General features: G+C 46.5%; 1 protein-coding gene across 1 annotated transcript in view; it reads right to left on the reverse strand.

The window, feature by feature from the left end:
- Window positions 1–2,279: 2,279 nt before the first annotated feature.
- erfl3 (Ets2 repressor factor like 3) overlaps window positions 2,280–22,936 on the reverse strand; it is a 46,565-nt gene continuing 25,908 nt past the window's right edge. The window contains exons 2-5 of the mRNA XM_047598232.1: window positions 17,181–17,415; window positions 7,739–7,854; window positions 6,474–7,624; window positions 2,280–6,360 (exon numbers count right to left, since the gene is read on the reverse strand). Of these exons, the coding sequence (XP_047454188.1) occupies window positions 5,683–6,360; window positions 6,474–7,624; window positions 7,739–7,854; window positions 17,181–17,415 (2,180 nt within the window). The 3' untranslated portion in view covers window positions 2,280–5,682. The remainder of the gene's footprint in view (window positions 6,361–6,473; window positions 7,625–7,738; window positions 7,855–17,180; window positions 17,416–22,936) is intronic.

Consider the following 22,936-nt stretch of genomic DNA (forward strand, 5'->3'; position numbering starts at 1 on the left):
TGGTACTTGTTGAATGTCTGTGTGACACAGTTCAAACGAATAATGTAGCTTTATAATAATATAAAGCTTTTGTCCTTTTTTGTTTTTGAAACGACAGTTACAGTCTTTCTGAGGTGGACACCGACACAAAGAGAAGGCTTGGCGTTATGACTGTAATTTATGTTCTCTGTTTAATTCAAATTTCTGTTTCAAGCGCGACTGTGTTTGTCCTGCTTACCTGTAATTGTATTTTTATATAACCCTGAAAACACATGCTTTGGTTTTTCTCATATTCGCGTCAGTGTTTGCTTAAACTGACTTTTTTTTGTGGGTTTTTTGCTTTGTTATTTTCATTTTACTTTTAATCTCACGTAATCCTTTCAAAATCTCAGAGTGCCATTCAAGAGCTGCAGCTCTTCATAAAATAACCCACCCTCCTCCTCCTCCTTCTCCCTGTGAACTAAATGTGCCTGTAATTGAGCTTAAGACCAGTCAGCTAATGCCGACGTTACGTTAAAAGGTAAATGGGTAAACCTTATGTAAGAGCTAAGTGGGTGAATGGGCAGCAGCAAACAAAGTGCTTTTCTCTATGATGGCCAAATCTATAACCTCAGAATCCTCTGCAGCACAACAATCACAACGGCCAGGATAAAACGTGGACTTATCAAAAACAATGAAGGATTGATTAAAAATGAACTGCTTTCACAGCAGGAAGAAACTTTCTACCAACTCTGTTTGTTCCTTAAATCTACAACAACTAGCAGCCTGTTAACTTAGCTTGGCATAAAAAGAAGAAGCAGAGGGTGGCAGCTGCAGCTAGCTTAGCTCGGCCCAAACTTCAACTAATATCTGTCTGCACTATCACCTCCAAAGCTCATTGTAAAATCATATATCTGATCTTATCTGTACACAAACTCCTCTGTGTGACTGCTTCTGTGCTATGAGCCGTTGCTGGGCAACCAGGACAATCAGTGTCAGGAAGTGGTTTGTAGCACAAAAGACGTTTTTTGTGGAAATTATATGAAACACATTAGTTACGTAATAAAGTTTTGTTACCTTTTGTCAGAGCCATTCAAGCTGTTTTCTGTCATTATGCTGAGACGCGCTGACATAGCCCCCTGTTTGTATCGACATAATCTAGCTAGCTCGTCTTGATGCTAAAGTAAGCTAACTTAAGCTAAACTCACCTAGCCCCTGCTTGTGCTAAGCTAAACTAACCTAGTCCATGTTGGTGCTAAGCTAAACTAACCCAGTTCTTGTTTCTGCTAAGCTAAGCTAACCTAGTCCATGTTTGTGCCAAGTTATTGTGGAAATGATATGAAACACATTAGTTACGTAATAAAGTTTTGTTACCTTTTGTCAGAGCCATTCAGGCTGTTTTCCATCATGCAGAGACATGCTGACTAGACCCCTGTTTGTACTAACATAATTTAGCTAGACTCTTGTCACTATATTAAGCTAACCTAAGCTAAACTAACCTATCTCCTGTTTGTGGTAAGCTAAACTAACTTAGTCCATGTTTGCACAAAGCTAAACTAACCTAGTCCATGTTTGTGCTAAGCTAACCTAGTTCTTCTTTGTGCTATGTTAAACTAACCCAGTCCATATTTCTGCTAAGCTAAGCTAACCAAGTCCATGTTTGTGCCAAGCTAAACTAACCAAGTCCATGTTTGTGCCAAGTTTTCGTGGAAATGATATGAAACACATTACTTAGTTTATGTAATAAAGTTTTGTTACCTTTTGTCAGAGCCATTCAGGCTGTTTTCCATCATTATGCTGTGACATACTGACAAAGCCCCCTGTTTGTACAAACATAATCTAGCTAGTATCTTGATGCTAAATTAAGCTAACCTAAGCTACCTACCCCCCTAGCCCGTTTGTGCTAAGCTATACTATGCTAGTTCATGTTTGTGCCAAGCTAAATTAACCTAGTTCTTGTTTGTGCTAAGCTAAGCTAACCTAGCTCCTGAGTGTATAAAGTGTACATTGGCAAGCTGGTATTGACCAGAAAGTTTACTTACATCTATATCACAAACAGCATTCTCACATCTCTGTATAATTAAAATCTTGGCAGAAATATTAACACATTTAGGGATTTTGCTCACCCACTGTGGTTATGGATCTTGTCTTAACTTGAATATTAGTGAGCAAGTCTGACTTTTGTTTCAACCAAGTAGTAGAAGACAGTAACTAATAACAAAAAGTCCATGGTTAATCTCCATGTTTACAAATAATAAAATAATAAAACTCAATGTGATGAATATGGATGTATGAAATAAAGCAGACATAAACAAACACCGTAATATTTGTACTGGGTTTTAACCGGTTTTAATTAACCCTGATTACAGCTTAATTACAAGTTTGGAAAAAAAAAAAAAAACACAAAAGAAGTGGAGAAATTCAATGTTACATCATGGTATTAACTCTCTCCGTCTGAGTGTTATGCAACTGCTCAAGGGAGAAGAGGTGAAAGACTGAAAGAAGGGAGAAGATAGACCTTTACATAGTAAAACAATACACATCTTTTTTCATCTTTTAAAATGATACAACACCCCCCAAGAAAAAAAATATACAAGAGAAAAAATATAAAATTAAAATTACAATACAAGACAAAAAAAAGATAAAATCGCTCCCCGTATGCCACTAAAGAAAATCCTCCGTTGCTGCCCTTTCCTCTCAATCACCCCCAATGTTATTTCTCTGTCAGCATCAAAATTAATATTACACATTTTAGTTATATTACATTATTTTGTAAAGACAGGAAAGGGTTTCTGGTTCGGAGGCTAGAAAGTTTAAAACAGGGAATGGAGTCTGGGGGCGTTCAACATCATCCAAAGTGATGTACACAACATAAAAAGCTACAGCTAACAGAGCCATGGAATAATCATAATAATAATGCCAGGTGAAGAGGTAAATAACCCAATGAGGACAATAATAACAACAACAATAATCAATAGCAATATTGACATCAGAAAAATAAACCAAGAAACTTTTATTCTTTTGATAGAGACTTGTAATCTTTGTGCTGTTTGTCGGACTGCTGAGGCCTGAAACAGGATGAGAGTTGGTGCTTCAGACTCGATCAATCTCTTTACCCTGCAATATCATGTCTGAGTCAGATCAGGCTGCAGTTAGCAGGAAGTTAGACAACGACCGAAACAGAGCGAGGAAAAAATGAAACGGTAAGAAGAGAGAAAGAGCGCAGGTAAAACTGACGTCCTATCTGCTGCCGAGATATGAAAAGTAGAAGTAAGGCATCTGTCAGTTCAAATACAGACACAGGACGTGGTGGGGGTGGCTGTGCATGTTGTGACATGCTCTGGTCAAGACCACAGGGGTCTGATGAGGAAATTCAATCAACTCAGCTACACAGACGGCCCTCGGGCTGTCTATCTCGCAGCTCGCCGCTATAGATCTATTTTGTTGCCAAGCCAGACTGGGATAGGCCGCTGGTCAACACGGCTCAGTTAACCAATCAGACACCTGTGTGACTGGCCAGCAGAAGCGAGTACATGATGTTAAAACATGTCACAGACATATATGTATGTACGTACGTGTGTGCGTGCGTGCGTGCGTGTGTGTGTTGAGGACAGGGTGCTCCAGGACAGGGCCTCACACATCTGACTTTTCCAAGCTATTTTACAGTAATGATTAACCTACAGGCCAGAGCTGATGTGAACTTTGGAGCATTATGCTAACTGTCCTAAAAGAAAAGACAGGATTACTACTTCACTAATAACCCGTGATACCTCTAGGCGTGCACACACGTGCAGGCGGCCGGAGAGGTGGCCCGGGGCCAGGGCTGCTCAAAGACTCCTGCCGAGCTGAGCTAGACTGCAGACAGGAAGGAGCAGAGAGCTGAAAGGGCGAGCTACTACAAATGAAGTGAACGTCAGAGAGAGCCTCACATCTGAATCATTAGCAGTCTGTTCGAGCCCTGATTTTTTTTTTTTTCTTTTTTCTTTTCCTTCTTGCTGGTCTGACTCTGTTGGACTGGCCTGTGCTGTTTTTTTTCTTTCCCTCTGGCTTGATTAGCTATGAAACAAATGTACAAGTGAAAAACCCGCCCCACCGCCGCCCTCAATACCATAGTGAGTGGCCTGACATGTCTCACCATTCAAAAATTTCCACTTCCAAAATAAAATTAAAAAAAAAAAAAAAAATCCTGAATCAGTCACATCATTAAAATGCTTTTTAAAATTTGACTCTTCTTTTATAATCTCATTTAGAATATATAAAGTCTGTGTGGGTGTGTTATTAGAGCTCAGTTTGCACTTTTGTACATGCTATAAAAACAAGGCATAGAGAGGCAATGTGTATGTGTATATGTGTATATGTGTGTGTGTGTGTGTGTGTGTGCGTTGGTTAACCAGCCTGCCCGTCTCACACACTCTCCAAACCTGAGGCCACTGCGAGGAGAGCTGGAGGAGTCGGAGCATGTTTAAGGGCTGAAGGCAGTATTTTCCCTGCGTGTGTGCGTTTGCTGGTTTAGTTAAACACTTTCTATATGATTGTTAGATGAGCTCTAGCTGGTGAACTGGGATTTCGCGCTGCTGAGACTCGAGGGCAGCTATCTTGATGTTAGCTGAGGTAAGTAGGCAAGTTGCTGAAACCACGTGAAAACACTTCCACCGTCCCCTCGTGGTCCCCTCAGCCGCTGTCGTTTGTCCTTTTCCTTTCCCCTGGGGTTAAAATTATTTCTGAGTGGAGACGTGACATTTCCACAGGTGATCCACGAGAGAAAGAGGGGGCAGGACAGGAGAGAAGAGTCAAGAAGGAAGGTAATATAAAAGTCAAAAGCTCTGAGAGATCAGTATGCCAGAGAGTCTGTGTGCTTGGTGTAATGTCTTGCAGTGAACACTGTCTCTACAGTCCCCAAGTCCAGTTTTTTTTTAATGTGTTTTTTTTTTATTTGTTTTTTTTGTTGTTTTTTTTGCTTGTGTGTATTGATGTGCATGAATCCGATAAACATACAGCAACAGGCTTCCCTGAGTGGAGTGGGCCAGGTATAAGAGTCAGTCAGAAGACACCCAACAGCCCCACTCTTCAGTCTTACTCTTTCCTCTTTCAGTAATTTTTGTTTCACGGGTTAAAGAATGATTACTCAGATTTGCCCTCCTCCCTCACACTCCTCCTTCCATGTCAGTCCAGGGCTGTGGGTTTTGGGTACAGGCACTTAAAGTCTCATCATCTCGTAGGAAAAGAAACTAGCGTGGGTGTGCACATCATTAACCTAGATGTGTTGGGAGTGTGTGTCCCCTGAGGAAAGTGTTCCCTTGCCGTTGATCCTACTGATGGGGGCCTGAAGGTGGGCGCTGTGCTACTGGGACAAGGCATCTGGAGCTTCACTGGCCAGGTTGGGGTGGGGTGGGGTGGGGTGATTTAATTCTAGGTTCATGAGAAAGCCTCTGTCAGATTTCAGCCGTGCTGCAGCAGTCACTGTGGCTGGTGTGGCTGAGTCTGAGCGAGTCCCTCCTCCAGGAGAGTCCAGATCCAGACGGACGATTGGTGGTGGGTTTGACACAACAAGCTGTCTTTGAGGTGTTGATTTTATGTGTGGGTGTTGGACTGTGCTCTCGGGTCACTGGAGGTTTGAGGAATCTAGTTTGTCAGCGTGCGAGAGGGATTACAGAGGAACCATTTACATACTCTTGTACCACCTCCTGTGCTGCCAGAGCAGTAGTGTTTGGACTGAGGCTCTCATCAGCAGTCTTTATTCTCTAGAGACAGCTGTGCGGTGGCACGATGCAGCTCGGCGCTCACTCTTCGGTGTGAGGCCAGCGGAGTTGCTAGGGAGCCCTCGTACGTCAACGGCGGAGGACTGTCCCCTTCTCCGCTGCCCGTCCCGTCCTCCTCCATCTCCATCCGACCGTTGCTCTGCCGCTCTCTTTCCCTCTCCTCCTCCGGTCGTACTTTCTTGTCGTCCGACTCCTCCTGCGAGGCCTCCATGCGCTGGTCCTCGCTCCAGCGTCTCTTGAAGCGCAGCTTGAGAGGGATGCACTTGGTCTGGGGGGCGCCCGCCGCGGCCGCCTGAGACGGCGGCGTGTTGCTCTCGCCCGGCTCGGTGGGTTCGGTCTTGATGGTGGGCAGCATGCGATGCGCGTTGGAGTGTGAGTGCTGGGAGGTGAAGAAAGGCATCAGGCCAGGCGGAGGAGGAGCGGGGGCTTTGAACACATCCTCGTCCAGGTCCTCGTCCAGATGGGGTTGGTGCTGAGCTGTGGTCGAGCCGTTAGCATGGCGGTGGTGGTGGTGATGGTCGGACGCTCTGGAGTGGCGAGAGGAGAAGCGCTCGTACTCCTCATCTCTTTCATCAGGGTCTTCGTCGCTAATGTCGGTCACCTCCACCTCTTCCTCTGACTCTATATCAGAGATGGGCTCCACCTGGAAAGTCAGGTTAACACAGACACAACAATGAACACATTAAAAGTCTAAATTATTTTTGTGTATATTCATTATCAAGTACTGCTCAAACTACAAGGTTTGTTCCCGTTTACCTTTATCTTGGGAAGTCCTGCACTGTTCAGGGACTGCGTTGAGGAGGAGGCAGAGATGAGGCCCGAGCCACTGGCCGAGCTCAGGTCGCTGCCAAATGACATCGAGGAGCCGAGGCCAGAGGTGGAGGACATGGACCCGGATCCCGAGCCCGAGGATAGCGAGCTCTGCCTGGGTTTGCTCTGGCTCTGCCCTTCCCTTTGCTTCCTGCCCAGCGGCGGCGGCTGCAGCTTGAACTTGAAGGGGGACATGTGCGGGGGCTCCTCGCCCAGGTGGAGCGGGTGGTGCATGGGATGGGAGTGGGGGTGAGGGTGGGCGGAGTGAGGAGGATGCGGGTGGTGATGGGCCGAGTGAGCCAGAGGTGGATGGTGGTGGCGGTCTCCTCCCCTCTCTCCTCCGGCTGTCGCGGCTCTCTCCGCCCTCTCGGCCGCTCCTCTGTCCGCGGTCAGACCGGCCTTGTCGGCGGCGGGCCGGTGGGGCTGAGGGATGACGATGTTGGGGTACTGGAGGAAGGCTCTGGGGCTGAGGCCGTAGTTGTACACTGACTGGGTGTGGGCCTGCAGGTAGCGCTTCATGTCCTCCGGGTTGAAGGAGAAGTGCGAGCCTAGCATTGGCGACAGTGTCGGGGAGGGAGTGTAGGGGAGGTGAGATGTGGGAGTCATGGAGAGCGCTGGGGACAGGGGAGGGGCTAATAGGGTGGCTCCTCCAGGGCCCGGCAGAGGGGACACGGGGAAGGGGGACAGGGGCTCCGGGTGGATGCGGTGTCCCGTGGGGCCTCGGGAGCCCGGGTGCCCAGCGGGGTTACCTGGACCTCCGTACATGCGGAACAGGGCTTCATGAGAGAGACGTGGGTGGATGATACTCCTGTAGCCTCCTCCACCGCCGGGCCCCCCTCCTCCGCTCACACCCCTCTCGCCCCTCTCCTCTCCAGCTCCCCCGTTACCCTCCTCGATCTCAGAATTGACCGAGGTGCCGTCGCTGCAGTCGCTGACGGAGCCACGCGCCATCCGTCGGGCCACCGAGCTGAACATGTTGCCAGGGCTGCGAAGGTCCTCGTTGGGGGAGAGGACTTCTGAGGGTGTGGAGGGAGGGAAGCGGAAGTGGGTCCCTGCGCCAGTGGGGACAGGGGGGGCGCTCTGAGGAACGCTGCTTCCTGGAGAAGCAAAAGAGCGAGAGACTATTGAGATGTAATCGTGCGTAATCACGCATCATACTGTGGGCTTATGAGATTTTTAAACATCATGCACAATCAAAGTGCTCAGCTTACCAGTGGAGCCCATGTCGATGAAGGGGTAGTTGACCAAAACCAGTTTATTGAAGTTGAACTTGTAAGTGAACCTCTTGCCTTTGGTCTTATGAAGGATCCTCTTGTTGTAGTAGTATCTGGAAAAACAGCAGAAAACAGACACGATAAGGTCGAGAGCTAACACAAATGTAAAAACCCAGAGGGTTGAATAACTCGATGCAAACATCTCATCCCGTCATGTTTCTGTAAACCACCTGAAACGTTTAAATTTAAAACGTGTGCCCAAAATATTACTCTGCTCCCGAACTCACTCAGACTATGACAGATGTTCACACTTTAATAAGCACAAGTCTTTCATGTCCACTCCGACGTCATGATAGATATTAGAGAGTGTTGTATGACATCTGCACAAAGCAGACCCACAAAGGGGAAGGGGAGGGGGGGGGGGCGAGACGAGGGAGAGGACTCTCAAATGAGGATGGACTGAGCCGTGGCTCAGCACAGGGATGTTGTGTGTCGGGATAAGCAAACAATTAAGAGATCAGAGGCCAGTGTAAGCAAAGCTACTGCTGTGGCCAAATGTCAGGCTATTTTAAGCCTGTGTAGATTGTCAGGACATGAGGGCAAGTAAGTATACATGTCTGCCAGGTGTGTGACACTCGTGTTGGAGCGCGTGGATTTTACTCGGCCGGCATTTGTGTAATATAATGCGTTTTAAGTTCAGATAAAGTGTCACGGAACAACACCGCGCACAGTGTTTTTCCGCGCACTAGATAGACATATCTCTTTATGTAACAGCAAAGCAAAGCCACCAATAATTCAGCCATCTTTATCTGTTTATGTAATGGTCATTCTCTCTTCTTTCTCCCCCCCCCCCCCAATCTCTCCCTCTCTCTCTCTCCCATGGCTCCTGCCTACAGTGCAAGGCTCCATTTTTATTAACCTTTGTCCAGCTACAGCTCTTTATGTAACATCACTCTCCGCTTTCTTCCTCAGATCCGCATCCACTTTATGTAACCTCTAGATCCCTGACAGCCAGCCCTCACACACCGAGGGAAGCCGAGCGAAGGAAGGCAACAGGAGATAAACACCAAAGAAGAGGATGCGTTTCTCCATCAGCTTGTGTTCTGTGCTCATGAAAAAAAAAAAAAAAAAAAAATACCACCATCCATCATTTCAAAACTACCCGTGGCCATTAAACACGAGAGTGAACCAGACTGCATGAGGCCGACCTGCTGGCCCCTGATCCGACATGTGTCTGCTGGCACAAGTTAAGTGACGAGTGCTGGCAAAGATAGGGGCTTCAGGGTATATAGGTAATGTTGGGTTAATCAGAACCCATTGACTATCATTACACTGAATGGTAGTGATCTAGACGGTGGTGAGTGTGCATGAGTGAGTATCTGTCTGTTTGGGAGGTGTCGCCCTTCAGCCCCTCTTATTATGCTTATTACACGGACCGTTTTTACTCCGGGAACAGACTGTTGCTCTTTTTTTTTTTACTTGTTCTCTTCACCACCCCCTTCTCCCTTTATCCCACTGATACCCCCCCATCTCCCCTTTTTCCCTCATCAACCCACCTCCCCCCTCTGCTCTACAGTCATCCCCTGAGGCAATGGGAGAGAGGGAGAGAGAGAGGGAGAGAGGGAGAGAGGGAGAGAGAGGACAGGCCTGCACTGTTGAAAACATTGTTTACGCCACGCACAAAGCAGCATGTAATTTCTGCTCTAGGGGAGACACTCACAAGAGCCGGGAATGAGGGGAGAGGAGCTGCTGGGAGGGGGACGGACACAGGCAGGCAGGCAGGAAGTCAAGCAGAATTAAAACCACAACAGGACTGCAGGACTGTGATCAAATTAGCAGATGATAGTAAAGTAAACAAGCTGTACTACACAGCTCACATGAGAATCTAATATGAATAAAGACTGGAAGACCAGGAACCAGTTCACAAGTTTAAGTTAAACCTAATGCATTGAAAAGACACTGCCTCAACTGCTTGTAGCTCATCACCAGAGAGTCTTGTGTAAATAAATAAATACTGTATATAAATAACTTCCTGTCTCGCTGTGTGTAAGCTAGATTTAAGCATCTGAATTAGATCTAAGGTACCAGTCAAGTTTGGATACACCTTCTCATTCAATTCAATGACAAAGTGGTAGTGAATGTCTCCCCAGAAGAAATTTCCACGGAAAAGACCCAGAAAAAAAAAAGTGTGATCGGTCTGCATCATATTTCTTCCTAAGCACGTCCACCTTCTTCTTCATCTATTCACCATTTTTGAATTAGAAACGTGGATCAGAGCGACAGGAGGTTAGTTGACAGATTCTGAAACTGAACTGCCACAAAAAGCTCACCACTAACGGGTGCTTTGGTGGTGTAAATACAGAGCGACGCCGACAGTGGATAATTTTACAAGCTCACACCGATACACAAATTTAGCCCTACTCATCACCTTCATCGCCTCTATTTTTACCTCGCCAGAAATGTAGCTACATGTTGTGGCGTGTAACAGGCCGCAACAACTGTACACTTGGTAGCGTTGCATTTCGTCGTGCGCATGTCCCCCTGCTTCTTCACCTCCACCTTTGTTCAAACCATGTTGAACACACTTGGGTCAGATCGAGGAGAGGTAAATATGCACATTTGTAGGACTCTTCTTCGCATGTAGGAAGTAATGAAAACAAAGAAACTATTCTGGGATGAAATTCCTATCGCTGACCAACTCCATGGTTGAGCAAAACGGATGCACCAGAACACATTACTTCACCTAATAAACTGGCAGCTGGGTGCATATGAACAAAAGCCAATAATATGACTGTGCCGACGTCTCTTTGACCATGGCTCGTGACAGTTGGCTAGCAGGCAGTGTAGCCAGCAGAAACTTTAAGACACACATGTTGCTAATTCACAGAGACGCATAGTTGGAAGCAGACAGCAACTTTGTGGCAACCGAAGCTGCGTTTCGAGCACATGGTCACCCATTCTTCCTCCAGGATCCCCCTCCTCCTGCGCCGTCATACGGGCAGACGGTCTTTGAAGAGCATTTGAACTTACTTCAAAAGAGAAGAAAGGGATTCTTTGAGTGCCTGCGTTTAGCTGCCCACCACACTTGCCTTCCACGCACACAACCATATCCTGTGCTACAGCGTTCAGGCACACGCCGACATATGGGTGTAGGCCCACTCAATCCTAGGACACGTCCACGAGACTCGGCTTCACACAACTCCCTGTTTAACCAAAAAGAGTAGCGCGAACAATCAGCGCGAGTATGGATTTAGGCAAAGCCTTCGGGGAAACAGAGGGGAGGCTTTATATCAACTCACTTGTTACTGAGAACGGTTCGAGGCCGGGGATTAAGCCTGAGATTACACAGACGTACTGGGGTCCAGGACATGATGATCAAAGCAGGGGGGATGCACACTGGACTCAAGGAGCTAAATATCAATGAGTGAACACACCATCTTCAAGAGTCCTTAATCCACATTGGAAAGCACTTACAAGGAAATATCACTACAGCATTGTTTAGTTGTGAACATGTGAAATTTTGGCTCACAGTCTCAACTCGGGTTGAGGTCAGGACTCTGTGCAGGCCAGTCAAGCTCTTCCACACCAAACTCACTCATTCATGTCTTTACAGATCTTGCTTTGTGCACTGGTGCACAGTCATGTTGGATCAGGAAGGGTCATCCCCAAACTGTTTGGGAACATGGAATTGTCCAAAGTGTCTCGGTCTGCTGAAGTATGTTCCTTTAGTTGGAACTAAGGGCCAAGTCCAGCTAATGAAAAACAACCCCACACCACAACCCCCCTCTACCAAACTTCACACAGTGCAGTCAGACGAGTACCGTTGTCCTGGAAACCACCAAACCCAGATTCATCCATCAGCTTTCCGGATGGAGAAGAGTGATTGGTCACTCCAGAGATCATCTCCACTGCTCTAGAGTCCAGTGGTTGTGCTTTACACCACTGCATTCAACACTTTGCACTGGACTTGGTGATGTGTGGCTTGGATGCAGCTTCTCGGTCATGGAAACACATTCTATGAAGCTCTGTACACACTGTTCTTGATGTAATCTGAAAGCCACATGAAGTCTGTAGATCTGTAGTGATTGACTCTGTTCACTTTGCGCCACAGCATCCTCTGACCCTGCTCTGTCATTTTACGTGGCCCGGCACTTCGCGGCTGTTGTTCCCAATCGATGCAATTTTATTGTAAACCACTGACAGCTGACTGTGGAATATTTAGTAGCGAGGAAATTCAACGTGACTGGACTTGTTGTACAGGTGGCAACCTTTCACAGCACCACGGTGGAATTCACTGAGCTCCTCACTGAGCTCCTGAGAGCGACCCATGCTTTCACAATTGTTTGTAGAAGCAGTCTGTACGACTGGAAGCTTGATTTTATACACCTGTGGCCATGGAAGTGATGGGAACAGCTGAATTCAGTTCTTTGGATGGGTGACTGAATACTTCTGGCAATATAGTGTATGTGTATCTGCACATTAACTTCAGATAGTGGGGGATTCCTTGTGAGCAGGGGACCCTTTAACTATGGTCAACTCTTTGTTTTACCCTACAATATGATGCCTGTATTAGGTCACTAATCTTTTCCAGTATCACTGCACACAGACGCACACACAAATTGAACGAGCTGGCTTGCATGTGTGCGCTCAGGCTGTGCCTTGCCCATTGTTGGGCTGTAAATAGGCGCTGACTGTGACAGGAAGTTGGGATTACAATACTCCCCATGCGTCCCGTGTTTATTTTCTGCCTCTTTCGTCAGCGTTGGCTGTTACACACACACATCCAAGCCAGATCCTTCTCTACACATATATACACACATACTCACACACACACACACACCAGCTGCTCATGCTCAGGTGTGCTTGTGTGTACGAGCTGCATACGTAAAAAATCTTTTGTGTAGGATCCAGATTTGACGACTGACTCAAAAAGGAATTAAAACGTGTTTGTGTGTGTGTGTGTGTGTGTGTGTGTGTGCACCTGGGCTGAGTTGGGGATGTGTTTAGCTAAGGTGTCACATGTGCAGTGTGTGTGTTTATGTTTGTGTTGATGATGGGGGGGGGATCTGGTCCGGGTCTGATTAGGCCGCTCACATGCTCTGTGGGTGCGAATGTGTAGTCTCGCACACTCTGTGTGCGCGTCTGTACGACTCGTGTGCTTTCCGCCCTCGTGGAGAACAGAGGCCTCATTCAGTCAGGGACAAAGACAAACACACAGTAGTCATGTATGGCGAACACAAACATACTGCAGATTGAGGCAATGCAAAGACAATGCACACGAGCGTACGTCGCACACAGTAAGTCATACAGTGGCGCTGTCCCTGGGTGCTCCCTCTGCACTTTACCTCCAGCCCTGGGTGTTTCCAAACAAAGCCCTGGTGTAGAGAGAGAGAGAGACCTTCTGACCTACAAACAGGTCCAGCCAGCTAGGTGAGTAACAGTGTGTGCATATGCAGCAGTATTTCCTGCAGCGTGTTTTGTGCATGCGGTCACAGGGTTTACTTAGAAATCACAACTAGTTTTAGTATGACTGTTTAAAATCCAAACCAATCTTCATTTGAAAGATACAACATCAAGTGCTGAAATCCTTGTCTGGCCTTTTCCTGAATGCTCTCGTTAGAAATCCCACAACAGCAACATTGGTCAATGTGTGAAGGAGCCTCAAAGCATGACAGAAGCTACAACCCTGAGAGCACTGAGGGTGGCAACATTTTGAATTTAAACTGGATGACGACAGAACACGTGCCAGAAGACACAGTATATGCCAACTAGACATAAAATAATGTGAAAATGCCTAAAAATCTTAGGAACCAGGAATAATATCAGTTTTGTGAAAATATCATCCATAAGACTGAACATTGAATTAAATCAAATCAGAAAAAGGGCAAAGCCCATATAAATGGCTAGTATGTATCAAGGTAAGAATGGAAAGTGGAATTACATCATTGAACTCCAAAATAGTAAAACAAATATACCTAAAATTAGGCTATTACATGTGTAGTTTTGGTGCACAATAAAACAACTGTTGATCTATTTATTCACTCTTCTCTGGTGGCAATTTTCCAACTGTGGTAGCCCTCCACAAACGTGAGCAAGGAAGCGTGCACGGGCAGGAGCCTGTACAATGATGTGTTTGTGTATGTGAATGTGCACATGTGCCGTGTTGTTAATCTTTGCCAGCTGTGCGTGGCAGCGCGCCACGACCTCTGACCACAGTTAGAGCCGACGCTGGCTGCTGAGCGGTGGACAGGGGGCCCTGGAGGTCTCAAGGAGCTGGGACCTCTTAGCATGATTACACTCATTAAGGCAGCGCTCTGCAACGGACGACCAGCAACGTGCTTTGTTTGCCCTGCTCTCCTTTGTACATCGGTGCACGTCTATTTCATAATATATATATTATATTTCACGGGGGTGCAAGAAATCAGGAGGAGGGATGAATGCTTGGGCTTTTTTATTACCACACTTCTCTATTGTTTCATCCGTTATAATAAAACTGCAGTGGAGGGTTAAAGATTACGCCGGCCCCTTCTTCTATGCAATGTTAAGTGGCACTGACTGAAACCCATGATGAATATCCATCAAATAAAAGTCGAATTAATGAAGGGTTTGGCAAACTGTGAACAACAAAAACAGGCTTCAGTTGTCACGTTTTGCTTCGGTTTTAAGCGCTTTCGTTAACGAGACAGAACAACAGCCTGAAACCTCGACGTTCAGCACATCCACAAGCCGACTTACACGTAAACGCACATTCGCACAGTGTGAACGTAATCCTCTCAACGGGAGCGGGAATTTCACAGCGGCCGTGGGAGCGGGAGGCCGGGATGACGCATGGGTCGCGGCTGCGTCGCCTCAACGGAAAGCCGACACACACACACACACACACACACACACGTCCACACACACAATACCTCCGTCCCGATAAAGGGAAATTCCGCCATGTGCACGGCAGACGGGAAAGAGCAAGATCACCGGGGTAAAAATAATAATTGCGAAGGCTAAGTGATAAAACGAACACTTCAAAACAATCGTGCCTTTTCAAGTACGCGCGCGCGTGTGTGTGTGTGTGTGTAGGCTAATTGCACCACGCTGACTGCTGCCTCCATTATTAGCAGACAGGTTTTCTCCATATGAAGGGTGCAAGGTGGCCAGCTCTCCCACCGTTCACTCCATATGGGGACAGTTACCGCACACATGTGCGACCGTGTGCGTCTTTTTTAACTTCATTAATCTGCAGTGCCATTAATCCTCTGCTGATGTCTTGAGAGGCGTCATTCCCCGGTGTCTCTCGCGATGAGGGATTGACGACAACTCCTGTGTCAAATCGGGTGATGGACGTGGGTGTGTGCCAGCGCACGCTGTTTTGTCGAATGGCCTTCTCGCTCTAAGACGGCCACAAAAGAGGACAACAAAGCTGGCGGAGAGTAGCCGTGGACACAGTAGTGAAAGAGGACAAACTCGTCTGTAGAAAACTTGTTTATAATCAGCTTCTGAGGCCAGTCCATCAGAGGGCACTAAGACCCACTATATATAAGCACTCACTGCAGCCTAAGCTTAAAATCTGTTACAGTTCCCGAGGATGGACGTGCTATAAATACGCGGACTCGCCACAAGTACCCTCATCCACTTTGTTTTTCTCTCTAATTCAATTTGAGTCTGAATGTTTGTGTGCATTACATGTGGTTAATTCCCTCTGCACCCACCGGATTCCATCTGTAACAGAGGTTATCTTAATCTCACCAGTGTAAATGAGTGTGCATAAGTCAGACCAGAGCTGAATTAAGCAACTCTGTGCATTTCCTTCCTTAACGACGTTTTTTTTTCACATGCTTAGCTTAATCTCGCCTCTGTGTGTTAGCGCACAACAAGCCAGAGACACAAGGCAGCATGAATGAGATGTGGTGCCTGTATCTGCTGATGCAGGTCCCCACATGTTCAACTGTAATATGTTTATAACTTATAAATACATAAAAGCAAAGACACAAGCTCTGTGATAAAGCTGAAGCACAGCTCAGATTTGATTTGTTAATGGTAAGCACGGAAAGAATAACGCTGTGAACTTAAAGGCCACCACCAAAGTGTCCACTACCGTAACACACTAATAGGATTTGGCTACGATGGTGTCTGTGGATATAACTCTAGCCAAAAGGTGTAAAAGTGTACTTGGCCAAATGCAACTTTACTTGAGAGTAACAGTCTAAATTTGTCCTCACCGACACTATGGGAAACCAAAAGTGTAAAAAACAACAAATGTTTCTGCATGTGTCACGTAACCAGGGGTTTGTAGTTGGTCTGGCATCATGTTGAAGTATTAAGAAGTTCAAGATCTTAACCCCTGTTCACACTGGACTAACTGCTTGATCACATGCGAACAGCTCTGAGTACGTCATTTCACACCTGGCATTAAGGATGAGGCTCGACACGCAGCGCGTGTGACCACACATGACCCAATACGACTTCCAAAATCTATCTGCAAACCTTCTGTTTGCAAAGAACAAAGTGATTTACTTATTTATTTTTTTAACTCCGCAGGAGGCAATCACACCTTAACCATACTTAGTCAGGAAATTAAAAGAACAAAAAAATGCAGGAAACACAACTGTGTGCAATGCCCAAGATGTTTAATCTACAAATCTGCACATGCGCCGCTAAGAGAAAGTGATCACACGAACGAGGCCCAGAACATCTCACGACGTGTCACCAGTCACTCGCACTCGTCTTTAGAAATGTCCATTTGTAATCAACCAAAACTTCAGAACCAGAACTTAAGCATCAGGTTCAGCTCTCTGCATCACTGCCTCTGCTCCACCAGTACATTCAGACGTCACTCAGTCCTAATATCTGCTCCACCACAAAAGAGAGACTGACAAGTTCAGAATATTTCTCAGCACCCACGAGTATTTCCAGCCGTCGTCAGCACTTCTCCTCTCCTGCTGAGAACAACCTGGATTGCTCCTGCCGCCCTTTCCCGAGTAATTTCAGTTTTTCAGAACTTCTTTGATGCATCTCGAAAGTTTTTTTCTTTGCCAGACTGAAGAAGCCCAAAAGATTCATCACTGGTGGTCACCATCTGTATTTCGGGTTAAGTTACAATGACCTCTAGTCTAAAACGCCAGGGAACCACCTCTTAGCTCGATAACTGCTTCAGTTTTTCATTCTGACTCACATTGTTCCCTCACCAGTCAGTGCACGACTCGACTGTCCACCACGTATTCTAATTAACGCCGACAAAAACAGAAACAGCCAAAAGCTTCTCACTTCAAAACTCAACCATTCAGCATGATTCCATTTCAGTCCCATTTCATTATCATAATTATGATTAGTGTACTGCAGCATAATTAGGGCTTTCGGGCAAGTACGGGTCATATGAGTGTGTTTTAAATGTCAAGAACATGAGCAAATCACAATGAGTGAAAAATAAGAAACTTCTCTACGATCATACCTCAGGGCCCTGCTAAGCTTGTCGTAGTTCATCTGGGGTTTGCACTTCCTGGCACCCCAGAGCCGGGCCACTTCATCTGGATCCTTGATGACAAACTCGCCGTAGTCCCCCTGCCAGGCGATCACATCGTGATACTCCTCTTTCCTGAGCAGCTCCAGGATGAAGTGCCACAGCTGGATCTGCCTGGAGCCAGGGCTCGACTCCGGCTTGTAGGCCCATTCTGGGAAGGCGAACCCTGTAATGGACAGAAGAAGAGAGCGGAGGGTTAGCGGCGGGTAGTCCGAGCGCTGCCAGGAACGAGAGCAAAGACCGAGATACGAATCGCAATCAGGAGTCATCTGCTGTGTCCGTTTCAGGTGTTCTAAATAAGAAAATAGGGTTACAGGCATCTGCCTGAGTATAGATCACACACACACAACAGCTTAGTGCACGAGGGAGCGTCCTCATTCATATTTCACACTGGACACAGCTGCATTTTTCTCTCACTTTCCAGACAGTCTTTAAAAATGTGTGTGGAGCAATCCTCGAGTAATTTCTTTTTTATTGGATATTTTGACTGAGTGAAGTGTAAGAGGAAGGACTCTTGAATAAACCACATTGCTCTACTGTCATTAGGTCACCACCACGCCGCGATAGCTCTCGACAGGAAGCGAACACATACCGAAACTACAATATAGAAAGCGGTAGTGTCAGTGGGCTCCACAGAACAGTCGGGCCCGTGATAAACCTTTCCACCTCTCCTCCACCTCTTTCCTCTCACGCAGTCACTCTTTCCTCTGACCGGAGGAAAACAACACGGCCAGTCATCTCTCCTGTCTATCCCTCCATCTCTCCCCACCCCGCTGCTCGAAGGAAACGCGGAGTAACAGACGCAGAATGAGACCGTGGGCGTGGGTATATGACTGTTTGCATGAGCATGTGTGCGCCCAAATGTACGAGTTTGAAAGAGTCTACGTGCCAGCGCGTGTGTTTGAAAATGTTTGTGCAAGTCTCCCACCAACATTCTGTTGCCTGCGTGGTCAGGGAGATTTGACACGACCGAGCAAAACAGACTATCGGAGTGTAATATTTAGCTACATGTAGCCCGGACTGGACTTTATTTTATCAACAACCGTCCTCACAGCGCCACTGACAGACGAGCTTAAGTGTCACCGTGCAGGACACTTAACGCCCGTCATTTCTGAAGTAAAAAAAAAAAGCTTCAGATTAAACTGGGTGAAAGAAAATACGAATGCAAATGTTACTGCACATTCTTTGTTGTGACTTCTGTCATGATAACGATGCTACATGATAATATCCGGCTCTGATTCACACGGCCCCAATTAATCTGATATCAGTTCATTTAGTCTCAAAACGATTTTTCTTACTTATAAAACACATTTTCACAAATTAATGTTGTCATGAGTTTCAGAGATTTGTGTTCTTTCCACAATATTTTATGTGTACTTGGCCCTCAGAGTTGTACCCCCCGTGTAAAGTGGAAAAATCTTTTTGCCGTCTTGTCTGATTTCTTACATGAGGATGCAGAAAACAGTAAACATTCTTAAAACTCGCCATCAGATCTTTCAAATGAAGACTGATTTCAGTCTTTTTTTTTTTTTTTTTTAAATCAGTCCTAGCTCTATGTTCAGGACAATTTATTACATATATACACAGTACAGGCATAACATTATGACCACCATCCAAATCCCTTTAGCTTCCAAAACAGTTGTGTGTGTGTTTGTGTGTGTGTTTGTTAGTTGTTCCTAAAGCGCTTTTGAGTGTGTGTCTGTGTCGGGCTGCATCCTGCTGGGGGTGGCTGCTGCCACCGAGTGTGGTTGCTATGGGGTAGGTGGTCTGCTCTAAGTGAGCGACGCTTGTACCTCAGCAGAGCATTGTATTAGCGCACGATGGTCAACGTCATTTACTCCTCCTGTCCGTCACTGGTCTTAATGTTGTGGCTGAACGATGTGCATGTATTGTTTTACAAGGATCACAGCTTTGTGTTTTGACACTCACTTGGCTTCTTTTATTTTCATCTCTGATATAGAAAAGACACGTGGCTAGCCGGAGGCCAGTATTTGCCATGTGTACTCCACACAGCAAGACAAAGCAGCAGCCCGCGCTGGGGATTGGTCGACAAACATGGCCGAATCATCAGATTATGGATGTGCAGGCCTGTCAATGGATTTGCTGGCTGACAGCCTGAGGAATAGATAGATAGCTCTGATAATCTCTTCTGCACTCGCCTGCTCTTACCATTTACTCAATGTTGTGTAACACTAAATAAGGTCGATAGCACATCTGCCAGACATCTATAAATCTGTTTCCTATGGAGGTTTTCATCAACTTGACTAACATCTGAAAGAAATAGACAGAAAGTTATCTTCCTTATATGTGTTCTTACTCATCTGATGCAGACTTCTAGACCTGTTTTCAACCACCTTTCTTTAGTGGTTTTCCTCCACAGTGAAGTATTTGCAAGGCACGGTCAATGAATCACTCAGTTGTCTCACCCACTCAGAAGTCAGCGTGTGCTTGAAAATAAACATTTCTTAATATCACTCAAAGTATCTACAAGATGCCTACACACTTTCCATCTCTAAATTCCACACGATGTTTTTTTTTTTTTTTTTATTAATCAGCGCCTAATGTTATGTAGAGAGTAGGTGGCCAAGAGCAGTTGTGCAGACAGCCACTTTAAGTAAACTACAGATCATTGTTCCTCATAACAAACACCACAACGTGTGAAATGACCACGGGTGTAAAAACTGCAAACTGTGTCGCCTGCGTCTGTAATTTTCTCAGACTTTCCAGGCTTGCATGTGTAGGAAGCAGTTAACATGCAAATGACACTCGCTGACTGTCACTTTATTTCCTTTTTCTCTTCCCACCGTCCACCTCCTCCTTTCTCTCTTTCAAACATTCAAATCAACGCTTGCCGCGCGATCGAAGTTCGAGTGAGTCCCCGGCCGCGGAGGAGCAGGCTGCGGGCTTCCTTGATCGCACCGAGCGCGCGCTCTCGCAACCGTTTCAAACAACACGATTAAGAAAACAACACTCCCCTGTTACAGAGGTCAGCGCAATCTTTACAGACAAAGGTAATGTCGGTGAGTCAAACCCTCAATCTGGCCTAAATCAGTAATGCTAATCGCAACTAAGCAAACAGCTCCAATGAAGCTGCCAAGCATCAAACAGAACATTAAAAGAGTGTTTGTCCTTGGTCTTAAAAATGCATCAGCAATGATTTTTTGACTTTGACAGAAGTCATCATACACACGCATCACACTTGAGGTCACAGAGTGAAAGTGATCTCCTGAAAATACTCGATGCACCAGCAGTTACGTCTGTGTGTGTGTGCGCGTGTGTGTGTGTGTCTCTAGGTGTGTGTGCGTGTGAGTGAATACAAGCGGACATTTTCTACCTGAAATGACACACGATCAGAGCTCTACAGTGAAAGCAAATGGCGTTCATCAGCGAGAGGAATTTACAGTGTGTCAATGCCAATAATTATTATCTTGACACTGTATTTAGCCAAGCAAAAAAAAATTCAGGCGGCAGTTTCTCGCTTTTAACTGGAATCGCAGTTTAACTGATGCAGTCCTGGTAAAATATCAGTCATGACCTTAGAGCCATCATAACTTATATTTACGACATGCTGAAGTGAAACCTCATATCGAGATTGAAGAGAAAACCCCGTCTGCACCCAGCTCAAGTCTGTCTATGAGTTACAAGAAGATTCACTTTTAGACATAAGTGTTTGTTGATTGAAAGATTAACGGTGCCTATATTTTTGCTTTGTGGCGCAAATGTCCTGAAAAAAAAAATAAATAAATGTGAGCCCCGATGATTCACATACATCAATCAGCTGCAACGTTATGACCGACTGGTCATAATCACTGGTGAAGGGAATAGCACTGGTGATTATCTCGCTAACATGGCAACCGTCAGTGGGTGGTATATATTAGGCAGTAAGTGAACATTTTGTCATCGAAGTTGATGCGTTAGAAGCAGGGAAAATGGCAAGTGGAAGGATTTGAGGGACCCCGACAAGGACCGAACCGTGAAGGCTCGTCGACTGAGTCCGAGCATCTCTGAAAGCTGCAGCTACTGTGGGGTGTTCCTAATCTGCAGCGGCCTGTATCTCTCCAAAGTGGCCCGAGGAAGGAAGAGTGCTGAAGTGGTGAAAGGGTCAGGGAGTGTGTGGTCCGATCCAACAAACCAGGTACTGCCACTCAGATTACTGAAAAAAAGTTACTGGGAAAAAAAAACCCCACAGTTTTTTTTTCTCACATCGGGCTGCTGGTTTCACAGAACAGCATAATACTCTCATCACACCCGTAGATAGTTTTAATCTTGCGGCTGATGTGGTGTAAATGTGAGGATTAATATATTTGCAATCGAAAATATCATGATATGTGGTCAATGCTGTGTGAAGACGGCGCATAAGAGATTATATATATATGTAATGTATATATAACAGAGTGTGTGTGTGTGTGTGACTGAGATGGCAGGGATTATGTTTAGAGGAATGCTGAGAGCAAGAACAGGTGTCTTTGTCCTTCTATCTACCCAGAGTCCAGCCCAGCCTGAGCTGTCCTGACTCACACCGGATCAGCTATCACGCACACACACACACACACACACACACACACACACACACACACACACACACACACACACACACACACACACACACACACACACACACACACACACACACACTCTGATCTGTTTCACCAGCTCGGTACATCCGATCGGAGAATTTCAGAGGGGGAATGTTTGGAATCCGTGTGTGTCGAGCATACGATCTGCGTGAATCCGTACGTCAGGGTGAAGGAGAAGAGGGAGAGAGGGTGACCTAACCCCCACCACCACCACACTTAACCTCCGCGACCTCCACTCTCCCTCCTTTCAGCTCCTATTCCTCCCTCGCCCCTCTTCCACCCTCCCTCCCGGGGGAGACACCAGATAGCCATTACAGCATGCAGGCACAGCCTCGCACACACACACACACACACACACACACACACACACACACACACACACACACACACACACACACACACACAGACAGACTCTGCATCAATAATGTAGAAACTGGTGTGGAGGGTTGGCGATAGGGGTGCGCCTAATCTCTGCCCTGGGACACTGGAGAGAGCGCATCAAGAAAGAAAAGTGTGTGTGAGTGAGTTGGGACAAGTGAGGGGCAGGTGGTAGAAAGTGATGCAAAGGGGACAGGGAGGGAGGGAGGGAGGGAGGGAGGGAGGGGGCTGGAGTGAAAGAGAAGAAGGCAAGATGAGATGGGGTGAGCTCTAGGACGAGCAGAGAAAAGAAAGTAGGAGAAAAGGAGAAGGGGGAGGGAGATCTGGGAAACAAGAGTGGGAAGAGGAGAAAGAGAGACAATGGCTAGAGTGGGTGAGGAGAGGGGGTGGACAGGGGGAAGGAGGGGGGGGGGGATTAGGGGAGCGATGAGATCATAGCTCGTCTCGTAGTCTGTTGTCATCTAGGTCAGATTGCTTATCCCCTCCACTACCTCCTTCTTCAGCGCCTCCTCCTCCCCCGCCCTCCTCCTCCCCCCCACCCTCTCTCGGAGTGCGGATGCCTCTTTTCCTCCGTGTGATCTCGGTGGCAGGCCTCTCGCAGACTTCTAACACCGCTGCTATTCCAGCTATGTGTGTCGCTCACCAGCCCAACAATGATCTCCACTCTGCCGGAGGAGAGTGGGCCCGAGGAGATGAAAGTAACCGAGGGAGAGGAAGAAAGAAGTTCGAGAA

The sequence above is a fragment of the Mugil cephalus genome, chromosome 11 (genome assembly GCF_022458985.1).
Source record: "Mugil cephalus isolate CIBA_MC_2020 chromosome 11, CIBA_Mcephalus_1.1, whole genome shotgun sequence".
Taxonomy (NCBI): Eukaryota; Metazoa; Chordata; class Actinopteri; order Mugiliformes; family Mugilidae; genus Mugil; species Mugil cephalus.